Here is a 16,741-nt window from a genome sequence, read left to right as displayed (position 1 = left end):
CTCGTGAAGAGGGGCGGGGCGATCTCCTCCCGAGTGGTTGGGTCAGTCTGCGCTGTTCTTGCCTTCTCTCCACTCTCCGTGCTCTCGGATCAGGAGGGGGCGGTCCTTGCACATATCCTGAGCTCTGTCTCTCGTGTTCCCTCGGCCTGCTCCTCTTACTAATGGAAGAACTGCAAGGGCACATTTAATACCTCTGACAAGAAAGGTCCTAAGATGGGGCGAAACTCACTTAATGAATGTCTCACTTAACAACAGAAATGTGGGGCTCAATTGGGGTCATAGGTCAAGGACTAGTTGTAGCCCTCGACGTACGATTGTTCATTGAACAACTGTTCGACATTAGGACACAACTGACAAAAGTGACTTACAACCAACGCTCGTACTTATGACTGTCATAGCATTCCCCCTCCCCTCCCCCCCAGTCATGTGATTAACATTGCCAACCGGTGTCAACTCATAAAATATTTCTATGGTCTTTTTAGAGCTGCCAACAGAAAGGGAGGGGGGAGCAGTGGGCGGTTTGCAATCCATAAATGATTTCAAAGATAGTGTCATGCCCCTGTTGGAATCTGATTTGGAGGAGGAAGCCGAGCGGCTGACAGGGAGTGGGAGTGTGGGGGAAACTGGGGAAGGGCAAAGTCCGGCTGGGCAGAGCAGCGGAGAGGGAGTTCAGAGGAAGACCCAGGCCCACCCCCTCTTCATCCTAGGGCACAAAGGGAGGAACGGAGAAGGGAGCAACGTGGGTTGTGTGGCTTATGGGAGAGGAAAGGGCCCTGATTCCCTTCATTAGCTGCAGCTGGGAACACAGTGTTTCGAAAGGGAAGCTGCGCACAGCAAAGTTGTTGGAAGCAAATCGTGAATTATCTGGTATTGTTGAAGCTCATCTGTGTTCCTGGCGTCTTCCCAACTGCGTGTGTTTTACTGGGCTTTCAAGTCTGCAATTCCTCCTCCTCCTGCCGTGTCAAGTTAATTGCTGCAGTGTGTGGTTTGTGTGGATTTTTATTTACAGTTTGTATGTACTTTGTTTTCGGAATGAATTTCCTGCACTTAGAAGACTCTTCTTGGGAGAGTTTTTTTTCTCCAGCCGAAGGTAAACTGGGCATTTGGGGGCAAAGTTGGAGCTATTAAAGGGATTCTTCTTGCTTATTTGACTGTGTTGCCTTTATGCCACGCCCCTATCACAGATAGTAAATAGGTGACTGAAATTTCTGCTGTGCAAAATTCTAACTGGAGAGCATGATTGATGACTCTGGGCTATGGAGGTGTCCCATTGAAGAATATGAATTATGATACACCCAGGGGGTGGGGGGAAAGCCAGGGTCAAGGGTGACAATGAATTAAGTGCCTCAGTGTCAGCTACACCCAGGCAGTGCCGGCATGTTTACTCCTAATAAATCTTCTTTAAGTTTTGGAAGTTTGGCTCGAGACTCATGATTTAATTGAGGTAACTGCCAGAATTCTAACTGGAGAGCATGATTGATGACTCTGGGCTATGGGTGTCCCATTGGAGGTGTCTATTTACGCCAGCCGATGTGGAGGAAGCTGGAGTCGGATGATTCACTTAATAGCTGCAGTGATTTGTTTAACAACAGCGACAGAAATATGGGTAGACTTGAGCCCGACTCCCTTAACAATCACCTGGGTTAGCCACAGAACTTCCAGTCCAATTTCTGGCTGTAGTCTTACTTTTCATTTTCTCATCCCTTTTATCCCTGCTTCCAAAGCGGTGTTAAAATCCAAATGTCTGGAGAAGGACGACGGAGCCACCCCAAGGGTTAAAGGAGTCTTTTGTAAGCGGTCTCGGCTTTTAAAGTTGCTTGGAAGCCGAGAGGCTGTGGGGTGGGTGCCAGGCAAGTGGGTGCATCTGGAGGGGGGGGGAAGCTGGGCCTGGTGTTGCCAGGAAGAGCCTCTTGGCTGGCTGCAAGAAATTAACAGATGAAATAATTAATGGCTCTTGCGATCGTCCCGGCTTCCCACCCGCAGAGCCGGTGCCAGCGCGATGCCTGCCGAGCTCTCCCTGCGGTCTGAGCTGTGGAAGATGTTCTCGGTCGAAGCTCGGCGCTTCCTTTCCTTAAGAGGCATCCGCAGACGGGGGAGAAGAGCTGCCGCCTGCGCCCGTCTGGGGCGGGACCTGATCTGGGCCTTGGGAGCATTTCTCGGCTGCTCGGTTCTGCTCCCCGAAAAGGGTGGAAGGTCTCTGTTGTTGGGGGATTCGGTTTATACCGCGCAGGGTCCTTCCTTCGGAAGCTCAAGGGGGATCTTGTTCCTTCTCCTGGGGTTCCCCTCCCCAAACAAACAAACAAACAACCTTGCGAGGTAAGCTGGGCTGAGAGAGAGAAGGACTCGCCCAAAACTAGCTGGGGAAGGTGGACTTGAAGGTGGTCGGCCAGGCCTGGTCCAAAGTCCCTGACTTAGCACCCATCCCTGGCCTCAGGGTGAAGCCTGAACTAGATAGTGTTTGGGTGGGTGGGAGGAGGGAGGGAAGGGAGGGAGGGGAAGGGAAGGGAAGGGAGGGAGGGAGGGAGGAAGGAAGGAAGGAAGGAAGGAAGGGGAAGGAAGGAAGGAAGGAAGGAAGGAAGGAAGGAAGGAAGGAAGGAAGGAAGGAAGGAAGGAAGGAAGGAAGGAAGGAAAGAAAGAAAGAAAGAAAGAAAGAAAGAAAGAAAGAAAGAAAGAAAGAAAGAAAGAAAGAAAGAAAGAAAGAAAGAAAGAAAGAAGAGTGAGGGAAGAAGGAAGGAAGGAAGGAAGGAAGGAAGGAAGGAAGGAAGGAAGGAAGGAAGAAAGAAGAAAGAAAGAAAGAAAGAAAGAAAGAAAGAAGAAAGAAAGAAAGAAAAAGAAAGAAAGAAAGAAAGAAAGAAAGAAAGAAAGAAAGAAAGAAAGAAAGAAAGAAAGAAAGAAAGAAAGAAGAGGTAGGGAGGGGAAGGAAGGAAGGAAGGAAGGAAGGAAGGAAGGAAGGAAGGAAGGAAGGAAGGAAAGAAAGAAAGAAAGAAAGAAAGAAAGAAAGAAAGAAAGAAAGAAAGAAAGAAAGAAAGAAAGAAAGAAAGAAAGAAAGAAAGAAAGAAAGAAGATAGATCTCCTGCCTTGGGCACCAGGTTGAACTAAAAGCCATGTGAGATCCCTTCCAGTGATATGATTGGAAGGAAGGAAGGAAGGAAAAAGAAAGAAAGAAAAAGAAAAAAAGAAAAGAAAAGGAAGCTTTCCAAAGGATGCTCAGAGAAACCCCCCTCCCTTCTGCTCAGCTTCCTCCTCCTGACCACCTTTGCCAGCCGGGGGCCTGTTTGAGCCGCGTGGCTTCCTTGCAGGACTCAAAGGGCCGTCAGGAGGAGGCCAACCCGGCAGCACCGCAGGTAGGCTGGCTAATGCAGCCAAGGCGGGTGGGAGGCCGGTGGGGGGGGTGTCTGTAGGGCCAAAGGGGGGGGCTGGACGCTCTCAGAGGCATCTCCCCCACGGCCCCACAGTGCCGAGGGCAGCCAGCCAGGGAAGGAGGGGCTCAGCCCCACAGGGAGGGAAGCCAAGCGGATGACGGAGGTCGGGACTCTTCAAGTCTTGCCTTCTGCACAATTAGAGCCATGAATTATTAAGAGCCCAGAAAGGAAAGAGAGGCTGTTTTGAAAAAAAAAAAAAAAACTATGAGTAAGCAGGTATTATTCCACTGTGGTAAGAGCAATCGAAGGCAATCCATCACAGCCTCGTCCGTCTCTGTGCACTTTAAAGGGTTCGGGGGTATTTATCTGAGTTTATGGTTGTGTGTTTATCTGTGTCTCTGGGAAGAGGCCAAGTGGGTGCTTAACACGGGCATTCAATCAGTGGAAAGGTAATAAACAGCCCTGGCTAAATTGGGGTTCAGGAGGGGGAGGGGGCATGGTTGAAGTCGGAAAGGGAAGGGGAGCATGCTGACAACTACACACACACACACACACAAGGTGGGATTCAGCCGGTTCGGTCTGGTTCTGCAGAGCCGGTAGTGAAAATTTGGAGTAGTTCGGAGAACCAGCAAATCCCGCCTCTGACTGGCCCAGCCAACCCCATCTCTCTTCTCCGCCTCCCATCGAGTCCCAGCTGATCGGCTGGGTCTCCTTTGGTTGCCCTGCCCAGGAGAACGGAGCTGGAAAGCAGGTTAGTGGGGTGGGGAGGGAAGGGGGATTTTGCAGTTTATCCTTCCCCTGGCAAGTTTGCTTCCAGAAGTTGTGGATGCTTTATCCCTGGAGGCTTTCAAATAGAGACTGGACAAGCATCTGTCCGAAATATAGGGTAGGGGTTGGACTAGAAGACCTCCAAGGTCCCTTCCCACTCAACTAGTCTATGTTCTAGGAGATTGTATTGAGCAGCAGTGAAGGCAGGACAAGAAGCATGGATGGAAAGTAATCCACAAGAGAAACAAACTCAGGAAAAGCTTCTTAATAGTGAAGACGATGATCCAGTGGAACAGCTGGCCACCAGAAGTTGTGCATGCTCCATCCCTGGAGGTTTTTTAAGAAGAGACTGGGCAGTCACTTGTCTGAAATGGTATAGGATCTCTCGCTTGAGCAGGGGTTGGACTAGAAGACCTCCAAGGTCCCTTCCAACTCTGATTTTCTGTTCTATTCCATGGAGACATCATTGGCCACAGCCGCTGCAAATCCAGAGAGGATTTTCCCTGTTTCATGGGCGGCCTTTCGGCCACACCAAAGCTGCCCGTTCCTGTCCTACTGAACCCCCTAAGATTCCTGGAGGCCCCAAGCATTCAGGGGCGGAAGGCCCTTCAGTTAGGAGGATCAAATATCCCCGAAATGGCAATGGGCAGCTTCTAGGATGGACTCTTCCTGTTCCTCTTTCAGGGGTTATACGAGGTTTTTCTGGAAGCCAGGACTTCTATCAACGATGCATTTGGTGCTGGCGCGCGCATGAAGGAGGTGGGGAGAGATTTAAAATAAAAATAAAAATAAAACAAACCAATGTGCTGAATCTGTTGATTTTTGAGAGTGGATCGATTTTATTTGGGGAGGCCAACGATCGGAAAATGAATGAGGGAGGAGGGAGGGAAGGGCCTGTCATGTCAAGTCAAGATGGATAGATTAAATAGAAGGTGCGTTATTTTCCTTTGCTCTTCTTCTGTGCCTCCGGGGAGAATGAAGGAGTCCGTCGCTGGAGGTATTGAAGAAAAGATTGGACAAGGATGGAAGGAGGTGGAGAGCCCGTTAACCAGGAAAGATAGCTGGGAAACTTTGGGCCAATCCCCAGGAGGCTGGGAGTTCTAGTCCTGCCTTGGCCATGAAAGATAGCTGGGAAACTTTCATAGTTACAGTTCTCTCTCCTTCTCTCCATCTTTCTCCTCCTTTCTCTCCTCCTCTCTCCTTCTCTCTCCTTCTCCTTCTCTCTCTCTCTGTCCTCTCTTTCTCCCCCTTTTCTCTCTCTCTCTCTCCCCTCTCTCTCCCCTCTCTCTCCCTCTTTCCTTCTCTCTCTCTCTCTCTCTCTCTCTCTTCCCCCCTCTCTAAATTTGCCTTTGCAGTGTGCATGGAGTAGCGTCTTTAGCTGACAGCTTTCTCTCTGCTTTTATTCCACCAACGGCGGAGTCTCTTCTCCTTGTGTTCTCCTGGCTGAACGTCCGGCATGCATTAATGACTTTTATGGATTTTATTGTTAGCAAACAGAAAGGCCCATCACACACATAAATGGTCAGCAAGCTCTGTACCACCGTTTGTTATCTTTCAAGATTGACCGCTCAGCACTAAATATAGACCTTGGGTTTAAACCGGTTAGGTTAAGTACCAATCATCGTACAATAAAGATGAAATCAAAGCTAATCAAAGTTGCCAGATTTCCTGATAAAGAAAAGCGGCTAAATTCAAGTAAACGTTTTCCCCCCCTCTTAGTTTTTGTTGTCTTCCCTTCAAACGCCGTCACAGAAACTCGGGGCTCCTGTTCTGGGTTCTAAACCAGGGGTCTCCAATCTTGGCAACTTGAAGTCTGGTGGACTTCAACTCCCAGAATTCCCCATCCAGCAAAGCAAATTATACAAACTGTCCCGTTGCTGCAATGCCAGCTCCACCTCTTTCGTACACGCCTTGGGCGTGCATCGCACATGCACACGCACATCGGTGCAATCTTGCACGGGCAGAAATGACCAAAGCACCGAATTCTGTGGATGACTCTGGGTGAGGCCACCAAGGATGAGAAGCCGGGTAAAAACTTGAATGATGAAAACTAAGCGGTATATTTATTTCTTGCCCAGCCTTAAACCAAGCCCAGCTAATCCATTATTGAAACTCGCATATTATTTCAGTGACTCATGCACACCCTTGGTCTAAAAACCGTGGCGCCACTCGTCTCAAGGGTGTTGGAGAACAAAATGCATCGTGTCAACATGGGAACCCAGTTGGTGGGAGGTGGGATGAGAAGACAGTTCCGTTGTAGCCTAAATTACCCTGAATTAGTGTACAGTGTCAGCTGGTTTCCTCCAATTAGCCTGTCTGGTCTAGTGGCTGGTATCCAGACAAACCCTAGTCCACTCAGCGGCCATTTCCCTTTGTGTCTCTGATGGTTGCATGACGTGGGTTACAACTGAATAGAGAAAGGGTTGGAGGAGGTGTGTCTCAAAGGAGCTTTTTCAAAAGGCGACTGGACCTCCTTTGCTCTTCCTTGAAGATGTTTCGCTTCTCCTCTGAGAAACTTCATCGGTTCTTGCGGGATGGTGGGAATCGTATTTCTTTGCAGTCATCCGGTCCTTTGCACTCTCCCTGAGAGTCACTGAAACCACTTGGGGAGGTTTATCGGTGTCCACAGGGTCACCTGAATGGGTGTGGAGATGGGTGTACAAATGGGGTGTGGAACCTTATTGGAACTTGTGCAAGGAGTACATTCAGAGGTGGGGTTCAGCTGGTTCTGACCAGTTCTGGAGAACCAGTAGCGGAACATTTGAGTAGTTGGGAGAACTGGCCAATCCCAGCACTGAGTGGCCCCACCAACCCCATCTCTTCTCTGCCTCCCATTGAGTCCCAGCTAATCGGCTGGGTCTCCTTTGGTTGCCCTGCACAGGAGAACGGAGCTGGAAAGCAGGTTAGTTGGGTGGGGAGGGAAGGGGGATTTTGCAGTATATCCTTCCCCTGCCATGGTCACCAAGCCACACCCACCAAGCTACCAAGCCACGCCCACAGACCACCACACCCACCAAGTCACACGCACCGCTGATCGGCTGGGTCTCCTTTGGTTGCCTGGCAAAAGGAGGATGGAGCTGGAAAGCAGGCTAGTGGGGTGGGGAGGGAAGGGGGATTTTGCAGTATATCCTTCCCCTGCCATGCCCACCAAGCCACGCCCACCAAGCCACCAAGCCACACCCACAGAACCGGTAGTAAAAAAAAAATTGAATCCCACCCCTGGCTACGTTGTAGACCAGAGATGGCTGGTGTATCCCTTCTCTCGTTGTCTATTCGAGGCCTATTCCATTTTAACCCTGATGGTTTCTTTGGCCCTTCTTTCAAACAAATCATCCTCTTTATGCAGAATGTGGACTTGGCTGCCTTCAAATGGGTGGCCTTCGTCTGCCTAATGCAGAGGGACTGCTGGATCTTGTCCCGATGGTTTGTTCTCCCATGTTGTGCCATGTGTTGGCAAAGTGGTTGTTTCGTTCCTCCAACATACAGATGAGCTATCTGATTTCATCTCTTGCCCCATGGATGGACCATGGATGGATTTTTGGGGGGAGGGGGTGTGATTTTTCTAGCCCTCTCCTTCAAAATTAAAAAAAAACAAAACAAGCCAGAAATGAAAGCACCCCAGCCACTTTTCTATCTAGATGGCAATTCCCTGCTGATTCTGTGGTGCTGAATAATGGGATGCGTGTTTCCCTAGGAACAAGGTGACTTTCTCAGCCGCGTTAGGCATCTCGTTGTGCTGCCATGTCTGTTGCAAAAATAGCCCTGAAGGAATAAGTACATGCGTCCTGAAAGAAGAGAGCGGTATCAGTAGCAAGCTAATAGGAGATTCTTCTGGAGCATAGAATCCTAGGGCTGAAAGGCACCTTGGAGGTCATGTAGTCCAACCCTCTGCATAAGGCCAGGGATCAATGTAGAGAAAAGTAAAGTCCTACACTTAGGTTAAAGAAAATCAAAAGTTCACATATAGACTAGATGGAGCCAGGCTCAATAGCAGGAACTGTGAGAGGGATCTTGGAGTCTTAGTGGACAACCAGTTAAATAGGAGCCAGCAGTGTGCAGCCGCCGCCAAAAAAGCCAATGCAATCCTAAATTGCATTAACAGAGGGATACAATTGAGATCAAGGGAGGTACTAATACCACTCTGTAAAGCCTTAGTAAGACCACACCTAGAGTACTGCATCCAGTTTTGGTCACCACACTATAAAAAAAGTGCAGAGAGGAGCAACCAGGATGATTAGGGGACTGGAGGCTGAAGGATATGATGAACGGTTGCAGGAACTGGGCCTGGCTAGTCTAGGGAAGAGAAGGACCAGGGGAGACAGGAGAGCATCTTCTAATATTTGAGGGGCTGCCACAGAGAGGAGGAAGGGATCAAGCTATTCTCCAAGGCACTTGAAGGCCAGACAAGGAATAATGGATGGACCTTGATCCAGGAGAGATTCAACCTGGAAATAATAAAATAATAATAAATAATAAAATAATAAATAATAAATAATAAAATAATAAATATAATTATAAATTATAAAATAATAAATAATAAATAATAAAATAATAATTCTCTGACAGGGAAAACCCATGGAACCGAAGTTGCCTTCAGAAGTTGTGGGAGCTTCATCCCTGGAGGCTTTCAAGAAGAGACTGGACTACCATCTGTCAAAAATAGTGTAGGATCTCCAGTTTGGGCAGGGGAGGTTGGACTAGTTGACCTACAAGGTCCCTTCCAGCTCTGTTAATCTGTATAATCTGTAAACTTCATACCATCCTGGTCATTTAATCCAGTGTACACTACATGAGGTCCAAAGGATAATGGCTCTTTTTCTCCTTGGCAGAAAGCGGCTACAAAATAGAAGAACTGGCGTCAGACCAGATATGATGGGCAGCCTTATCCAACCTGATACCGTGAATCTTTCTAACTGGGTTACAATCAACCAGGCAGAGGCGAGGAAAGACATTTGCCTATTCTCTGAGTGGTCTCCATGCTCGTATCCCTGGCCATGCTTGGAGGCACAATTTGCATACCCAGATCAACCCTGGCAGTAATTCATTTGCCCCATCGATTTTTCCATCACACTGGTTCACTCCACGTCTGTCTCCGGCTGAATAGATGCCCATGAACTCAGCACTTTCCACGGCCTGTGATGCCCCCAAACCATGGAGCTTGCAAGCGTCCACTTTTGGAGAAACCGTATGAAACATGGCGTGGGCTCCTCGGCTGACCTCCTGGATCAGGTGACGGAAGGACCTGGAATCGAACCTTGGTTGGGTTCATATATCAAAGGGAGTTAAGGAGCATCCCATGCTCCAACCCTCATGAAGTGTCATTGGGAGGATCTCAACAGAGGCGGAGAGAAGATCCCTGCCTGGCTGTCCAGTTTGGGAGGCAGGTGGTAAACCTCACCGAAGCACCTTCCACCCATCCACCCAACGGCCCAGGAGTCATTCCTTTTCAGCAGCAACTCAGCACTTGCAAAAGGCGCAGTCCTGGAGAGAGGCGGTTAATTTACAACTTGTCATTCTAGCAACATTGCTTTCACTTGATATCCAACAATGTTCTCAAGGCAGCCAGCCAAGAAATATTACATTTGCTCTTCACTGGGTGCCCAAACAAAATATTCCATTTATCTCTCCAGCTGACAACATTATCAGGTTTTTTTTAAAGCCAAAAAAAAAAAAAAAACACCTCCCAGGTGCAGGAACAATCATTCCTAAGCTGTTTCTTTCTCTTCTCCTGGAGAATAGCCAGCCTGGAATTGCAATGTCAAATTCCCCAAGAATTAAAGAGGTGCTCGAGATGAAAAGGGACCGAGATCAAATACAAGGGTTAGTTAAGAAAGAAAGGAATGAAAATGAAATTGGACACATGAGCATCTGTCTCTCCCAATTTATCTATCTATCTATCTATCTATCTATCTATCTATCTATCTATCTATCATCTATCTATCTATCTATCTATCTATCTATCTATCTATCTATCTCCGTATCCTATCTCTCATATATTTTTTTATTTTATTTATGTATTATCTATCGATCTATTTCTCTTTATCTATCTATCTATCTATCTATCTATCTATCTATCTATCTATCTATCTATCTACCTACCTACCTACCTACCTACCTACCTACCTCTCATCTAACTACCTACCTATCTTTCTATTTATCTATATCTATCTACCTCTCTCTCTATCATCTACCTACCTGCCTACCTATTCATATTTCTTAAGGGGGTCTGTTATAGGGGGAAATTGTGGGGACCACTTGTAAAACATGACTTTAAAATAGAGAAGTATGAGTGTAAAAGGCTGAGAACTTCCCATTGCAAATACTAGCAATAGTAACAGCAATAGCATTGATATACCACCCCACAGTGCTCTCTTCAGTCAGGGGTGTCAAACCCACATTGTCATGTCATTGTCACGTGATGTATTGCAACTTTTTCCCCCTTCACTAAACCACGGGTGGACATCGTGATGCATCCGGGCCATGAGTTTGACTCCCCTGCCCTAAATGGTTTACAAATGCCAGCCTATTGTCCCCAACAATCTGGGTCTTCATTTTACTGACCCCGGAAAGATGAAAGCCTGAGTCAACCTTGTGTCAACTCATAAAACATTCCTGTGCCTGTTTTAGAAGTTGCCATAAAAAAGGGGGGTGGAGAGGAGGAAGGAAATCTGGAAGATCAGTTTGAAAGCAAAAGTACATTCCAACTCTTCTCTTTAAAAGATTGTAATTAAACTACCAGAGCTTTTGCCTGCGAATATATTTAATTGGGGAGCGTGATTGATGACACCCAGCCTGTGAATGGACTCAATTGGAGAATCTGATTTAGGACACACCCAGAGAGGAGGGAGGAAACAGGGTCACAGGGGACTGTAAATGACGGATGCCGGAGTTGGCTGCATACAGGGCAGTGCCAGTATGTCGCCTCTAATAAATCCTTTGAAGTTTATGGAAGTTTGGCTGGAGAATCGTGATTTAATTAGAGCGATTGCTGGAATCCTGACACCTTGAGCCAGTCAGGATTGAACTCCAGGTTGTGGGGCAGAATTTGCCTTCTAACCCCTGGGCCACCAGAGCTTGTAGAATGAGGGCCCCTCTCGCATAGGCAGTGATCCCCAACAAAGCTGAATTGTCTCCTTTAAGCCCTTGTCTCTCAACGCCCCACATAAATCATACATTTTGCTATACAATGTACTGGCACATGTTTTTCTGCTACCCCCGTGTGCGCTTTTGACTGTCTTGCTCTCTTTCGACCCGACTGTGCCATCAACTGGGGTCAACAGTATGAAACTAATCAGGGTTGGGAGATGACTTGTCCACCTAACCATTGATGGACCCCTCGGGGAAGGCCCAATAATTGAAACCTAGGGAGAAACGTGCCACCAATGGGGGACACTCCGTTTTCTTGTTCAGCTGCTGAACCAGATGAAACCAGAGAGCAGTTTTTCCTGCTGGTCCATTCCTCCTCTGACACACACCCCGTCCACCCCACGCAGACCCCTCTTGAGGTATTTTCAAGAGATTTGCTTCTAATGTAATAATCTCATAATAATTTAATAATAACAATAATAATAATTTAATAATCTCGAATACAGCTCGTCCACCTGGAACCCTCATTGTATATTGGACATTAACACAATTGAGCGGGTTCACAGGCATTTCTCGAGAAAATTACTCCGCTCCTACACTCACAAGTAGAATTTCCCTGTGCCTCCAAGGCTCGAAATTTTGGGCCTGGACAATCTGGAACTGCGCCTCCTGCAGTCTGATCTAAGCATAGTACACAAAATTGTCTGCTCTAACGTCCTGCCTGTCAACGGCTTCTTCAGCCTCAACCACAATAACACACGGGCAAACAACGGATACAAACTCAAGGTAAACCGCTCCAAACTCGATGGCAGAAAATACGACTTCACCTAACACAGCCACAGAGTGGTCAACGTCTGGAATGTCCTACCTGACTCCATGGTTACAGCCTCAACCCCTCGCAGCTTCAACCTCAAACTGTCTACCGTGGACTTCACCCCATTCCTAAGAGGTCCTTAAAGGGGTGTGTGCATAAGTGCACCAATGTGCCTACCATCCCTGTTTTACCGTCCCCATTTATCTCTATTTACTCCCTTCGTTCTTGTTTAAGTTCATGCATATACTTGTTATCTTGTACATGTTTGACAAATAAAATAAAATAAACTTAAATGTAGGTTTGGGTTTATTTGCAGCAAAACCCAAGGTGATCAATAAGAGACGGGTGGGGACAAGGGTGGCCTAGTTGTGATGCAGCTGGATCTCGTCTCTTTTTTAACGATGGATCTTCTCCTGAGCCTAAAAGATCCCTGATTTCCAGCTGAAAACGGCTGATCCAAACGAGGAGGAAAGCAGCTAAATTTAGCCGTGTTAAACTGCAGCAGGAAAAAAAAAACGTGGCAGCTCCCTCCCACATGAGATGCGCAGGCGTTGCATTCCTGGATGAAATCTGTGAGCTTCCAGAACCCTTAAAACGCCCTTAACCTTTTGCAAAGGAATACGAAAAACGGTACCGGAGTTCTCCAGGCCATAAATTAAGGCCAGACTTTTGCCACTAGAGGGAGCCAGTCTGCCAATAATAATTTTCGAGGCTTTTCTCTTTCTGTTCATCCAAAGGCAGAAATTAAAATTGCTTTCCTGGGTATCCAATCCAGCCAGGGAACCCTGATCCTCCGAGGTTGCATAACCTCAGTTTAACCAAGGCATTATTTTGAGATATACCGTATATGCCGGCGTATAAGAGCGACCGGCGTATAAGACGACCCCCAACATTTCCACTCAAAATATAGTTTGTTATATACTCGCCCCCTCTTCCGCACGCCTTCCACTTTTGCACTTTTTTTTTTGAGGCACTTTTGTGCACCGTGGAAACGAATCCCGTGAAGCCGAAAGGAGCAGCCAGCCTTCTCCCAGCTCCCAGGAAACGAGGCTGCAGCGCCGGGCTCGCTGAGGTATCGGCTGGGGCTGTCAGGAGTTGTTACCGCTGGCGCGGCTCGCACGGCTCCAGTCCGCGTTGCCTCGGGAAGGGAAAGGCAAAAAGGAAGAGCCGCGGCGGCGCTTTGCAATGGCAGCAGCGGCTCCTGGTTTTGCCTTTCCTTCCCGAGGCAACGCGGGACTGGAGCCGCGCGGAGCCGTGCCAGCGGTAACAACTCCTGACAGCCCCAGCCGGATACCTCAGCGGAGCTCGGCGGCGTCGAGCCTCGTTTCCTTGGGAGCTGGGAGAAGGCTGGCTGCTCCTTCGGCTTCACGGGATTCGCTTCCGCGTGGCCAAAGTGCCTCAAGCCGCTGGCAGCCCAGTGCTTCCCAATTACTATTTGCCGGCGTATAAGGCGACCCGGCATATAAGACGACCCCCAATTGGAGGCATCTTTTTCAGGGCAAAAAGTCGTCTTATACGCCGGCAAATACGGTATATTGTCAGTATATTCATGAACTGGAACAAGAGCACGGTAACAAGGTCAGCCAACGAATAGGCATAGCAACTAAGTCAGCCAATGAGGACCGTTTGGAAACTGAAACTAGAAGTAGCCTAGGCGTGGCTATATATTAAGCTCTGCAACTCTGCAGCTATGTCGAGCTCTGAGTCTGTCTATTGGAGATGAAACTAACTTGCTTGCTTGCCGAAGACTGGAACTCTGCTCTCAACTTTGAAATATGTTTCTGCTTGAGTTTGCTTCACGTTGGAGAAATCTACAGCTGGTTTGTAAAATCTTATTACGTTTATAAAGATGTTAAATGAAGCATCAGCCATCTGTGTTTATTTTTCTGGAGCTGAATTATCACTGCAAAACTCTCAAAATATACAAAAATCTGGATGGGTGGAAAGTGGGGTGGAAAGATAGCGGTAGCTCCAATTCGCTGTTGAACAGTAGGGGACACTAATACAATTAACACCTCTAACTCTGAGAGGGCAAATGAGTAAGGAAGGCAGGGAGGTAAACCATTCGTAATTTCTTGACTTCAACAACTTGGAAACGCGGGGACTTCAATTCCCAGAATTCCCCAGCCAGCAGGACTTCAGGGATAATTCCACAAAGGGCAACGAGAGAAATTAGAAACACCGCATCTGTTTCAAACCGCAGGCAGTCCTCAATTGGCAATCGCCCAACATTTCTGTGGCTAAGCAGGGTAGTTGTTAAGTGAATTTTGCTCCATTTTATGATCTCTCTTGCCAGACGTGTTAAGTGAATCATTGCAAGCCGGCTGAGAGAGTCGAGGTCCACACACCTCAAAGTTGCTAAGGTTGATAAACAGTGAATTAAGAGTTTTCTTTGGCTTCGTCTGCACATCTCTATTCTCACCACTAAAGGCTGGCTGGGGAATTCTGGGAGTTGAAGTCCACATATCTTCAGGTTGATGAGTCAGGAAGCATTGATCTCTACGGACTTCCTCTCCTACAAATTGCTGACACCATATATAGACAAAGCATGATCTAAGGCCAGGGTCTTCAAACTTGGCAAGTTTGAGACTTGTGGACTTCAACTCCCAGAATTCCTGAGCTAACATGACCGGAGGAGGAATTCTGGGAGTTGAAGTCCACAAAGTCTTCAAGCTGTTGAGGTTGAAGACCCCTGATCTAAGGCCTGACTCATTGGGGAATTCTGGGAATTGAAGTCCACGCTTCTTCGAGTTGCCACGGTTGAGGCACCCTGTTGTAAAATCCAAAGACCCTCACTATTGTCATCCAAGTGCAACGTGTGTGTGTGATCAAATGGCCACAAACATTTGAATACACAACAGATCAAGTCCAACTTGTGTTGAGTTCCAACTACAAACAAAACTGGTTGTGCAGCGCCTCCTGGTGGCCAAAAATGAACCCAATGACTGAAATACAAAGTTTGAGAACTTCCTCAAGATTTCCAGCGGGAGAACTCTTAAGAAACCAAGGGATACAATTCGTAGCATTTAGGAAAATCCCAGGATGGTCAAAAATAGGAAATTTGACATCCCATTCAGACAAATAATGCAGGGTCCCAAGGACCACCCCCCATCCTTCTTAACAAGGTTCCCCTTTTCCGAACACCCAAGAAACTTGTGTTGCTGTTAAAAACACAACCGTCAGCCAAGAAAAGACGAGGAAACCAGGAGAAGCCATGACTTACAGAACTCTCCGCCACATGATGGCCTCAACCTGTGGAACTCCCTGCCCCATGATGGCCTCATGACTCACCTGACCCCTGAGGGGCGGCGCTGGAGAGGATCCATTTCACCAAGCAACATTTCATCAGCGCTTTGCGTGTGAGCCGCGGCTTCTGCCATTTCACGTTCTCCTTCTTCCCAGGAGGGGTTTGCCCTGGGTCACCCAGGAGGCTGCCATCCGTTTCCTTGTTGTCATCCTACGACGGGACAGAGAGGAGATCAGAGGCCTCCGTCCCGCATTTTGCTTACTTCACAAGATCAACATCAACATTTTTTTTAAAAAAAAAATTTTTTATTAGATATGAACATTAAAAAACAGTGAACATGGTGTTTCTCCTTTGACGTACATTTCTGTCCAATCTTTTAACAGTTAGAAATAAAGAAAGAAAAAAAGTTAATACATTTATATACATATATATACATATATACTTTTTTGTTGTCATTTTTCCAATTAGCTTTACCTTCCTTTTTAACACTTCTCCACTTATTTTAAAGCTATGAACATCCTTTCCTGTCCCTCCATTTATAAAATTTGTTCCATATTTTATAATATTCTAGTTCGCCTCGCTCCTTCAATTCGAGTGTATCTAATTTGGTGCATACCGTCAACATATCAAGATCGTGGGAAGGGTTAATAGCACTCTATAGAGCCTTAGTCAGGCCACACCTAGAATCCTGCATCCAGTTTGGGTCACCACATTATTAAAAAGAGGTTGAGACTCTAGAAAGAGCGCAGAGGAGAGCAACCAGGACCATTAGGGGACTGGAGGCTCAAACATATGATGAACGGTTGCAGGAATTGGGTATGTCTAGTCTAGTGAAGAGAAGGACCAGGGGAGACATGACAGCAGTCTTCCAGTATCTCAGGGGCTGCCCCAAAGAAGAGGGAGTCAAGCTATTCTCCAAAGCAGGGGTCCCCAACCACTGGTCCACGGACCAGTACCGGTCCATGGAACAAGTCCTACCGGGCCGCTGGTTTGCTGGGCGCCGCCATCTTGTTTTGATGAAAAAGTGCTTCCGGTGAGCTTTTCCGGGTAGAAAGCTCACCGGAAGCACTTTTCATCAAAACAAGATCGGCGGCTGTTGTCCGCGCATAAAAGGTTCGTACCGGGCGCGCCATAAAAAGGTTGGGGATCACTGCTCCAAAGCACCTAAAGACAGAACAAGAATCAATGGATGGAAGTGAATCAAGGAGAGAAGCAACCTAGAATTAAGGAGAAATTTCCTGAGAGTTAGAACAATCAACCTGTGAAACAGCTTGTCTTCAGAGGTTGTGGGATGCTCCATCGCTGGAGGCATTTAAGAAGAGACTGGACAGCCACTTGTCTGAAATGGTATAGGCTGTCCTGCTTGAACAAGTGGTTGGATTATAAGACCTCCAAGAGCCCTTTCAGTTCTGTTCTATCTTCTTATAAGTAATAAAGGTGGGATAAAAAATAAATATAAATTAA

The 16,741-nt window shown here is 47.3% G+C and overlaps 1 protein-coding gene across 1 annotated transcript in view; it reads right to left on the bottom strand.

Annotated features, from left to right (window-relative positions):
- Nucleotides 1–15,483, bottom strand: part of KCNIP3 (potassium voltage-gated channel interacting protein 3) — a 50,546-nt gene extending 35,063 nt beyond the window's left edge. Inside the window, exon 1 of the mRNA XM_087969878.1 lies at nucleotides 15,322–15,483. Coding sequence (XP_087826004.1) covers nucleotides 15,322–15,376 — 55 coding nt within the window. The 5' untranslated portion in view covers nucleotides 15,377–15,483. The remainder of the gene's footprint in view (nucleotides 1–15,321) is intronic.
- Between the last annotated feature and the right edge of the window lie 1,258 nt (nucleotides 15,484–16,741).

The sequence above is a fragment of the Notechis scutatus genome, chromosome 7 (assembly GCF_049901735.1).
Source record: "Notechis scutatus isolate UNSWTSFEM ecotype Mainland chromosome 7, rNotScu1.2, whole genome shotgun sequence".
Taxonomy (NCBI): Eukaryota; Metazoa; Chordata; class Lepidosauria; order Squamata; family Elapidae; genus Notechis; species Notechis scutatus.
This window is presented reverse-complemented; position numbering and strand designations above follow the sequence as displayed.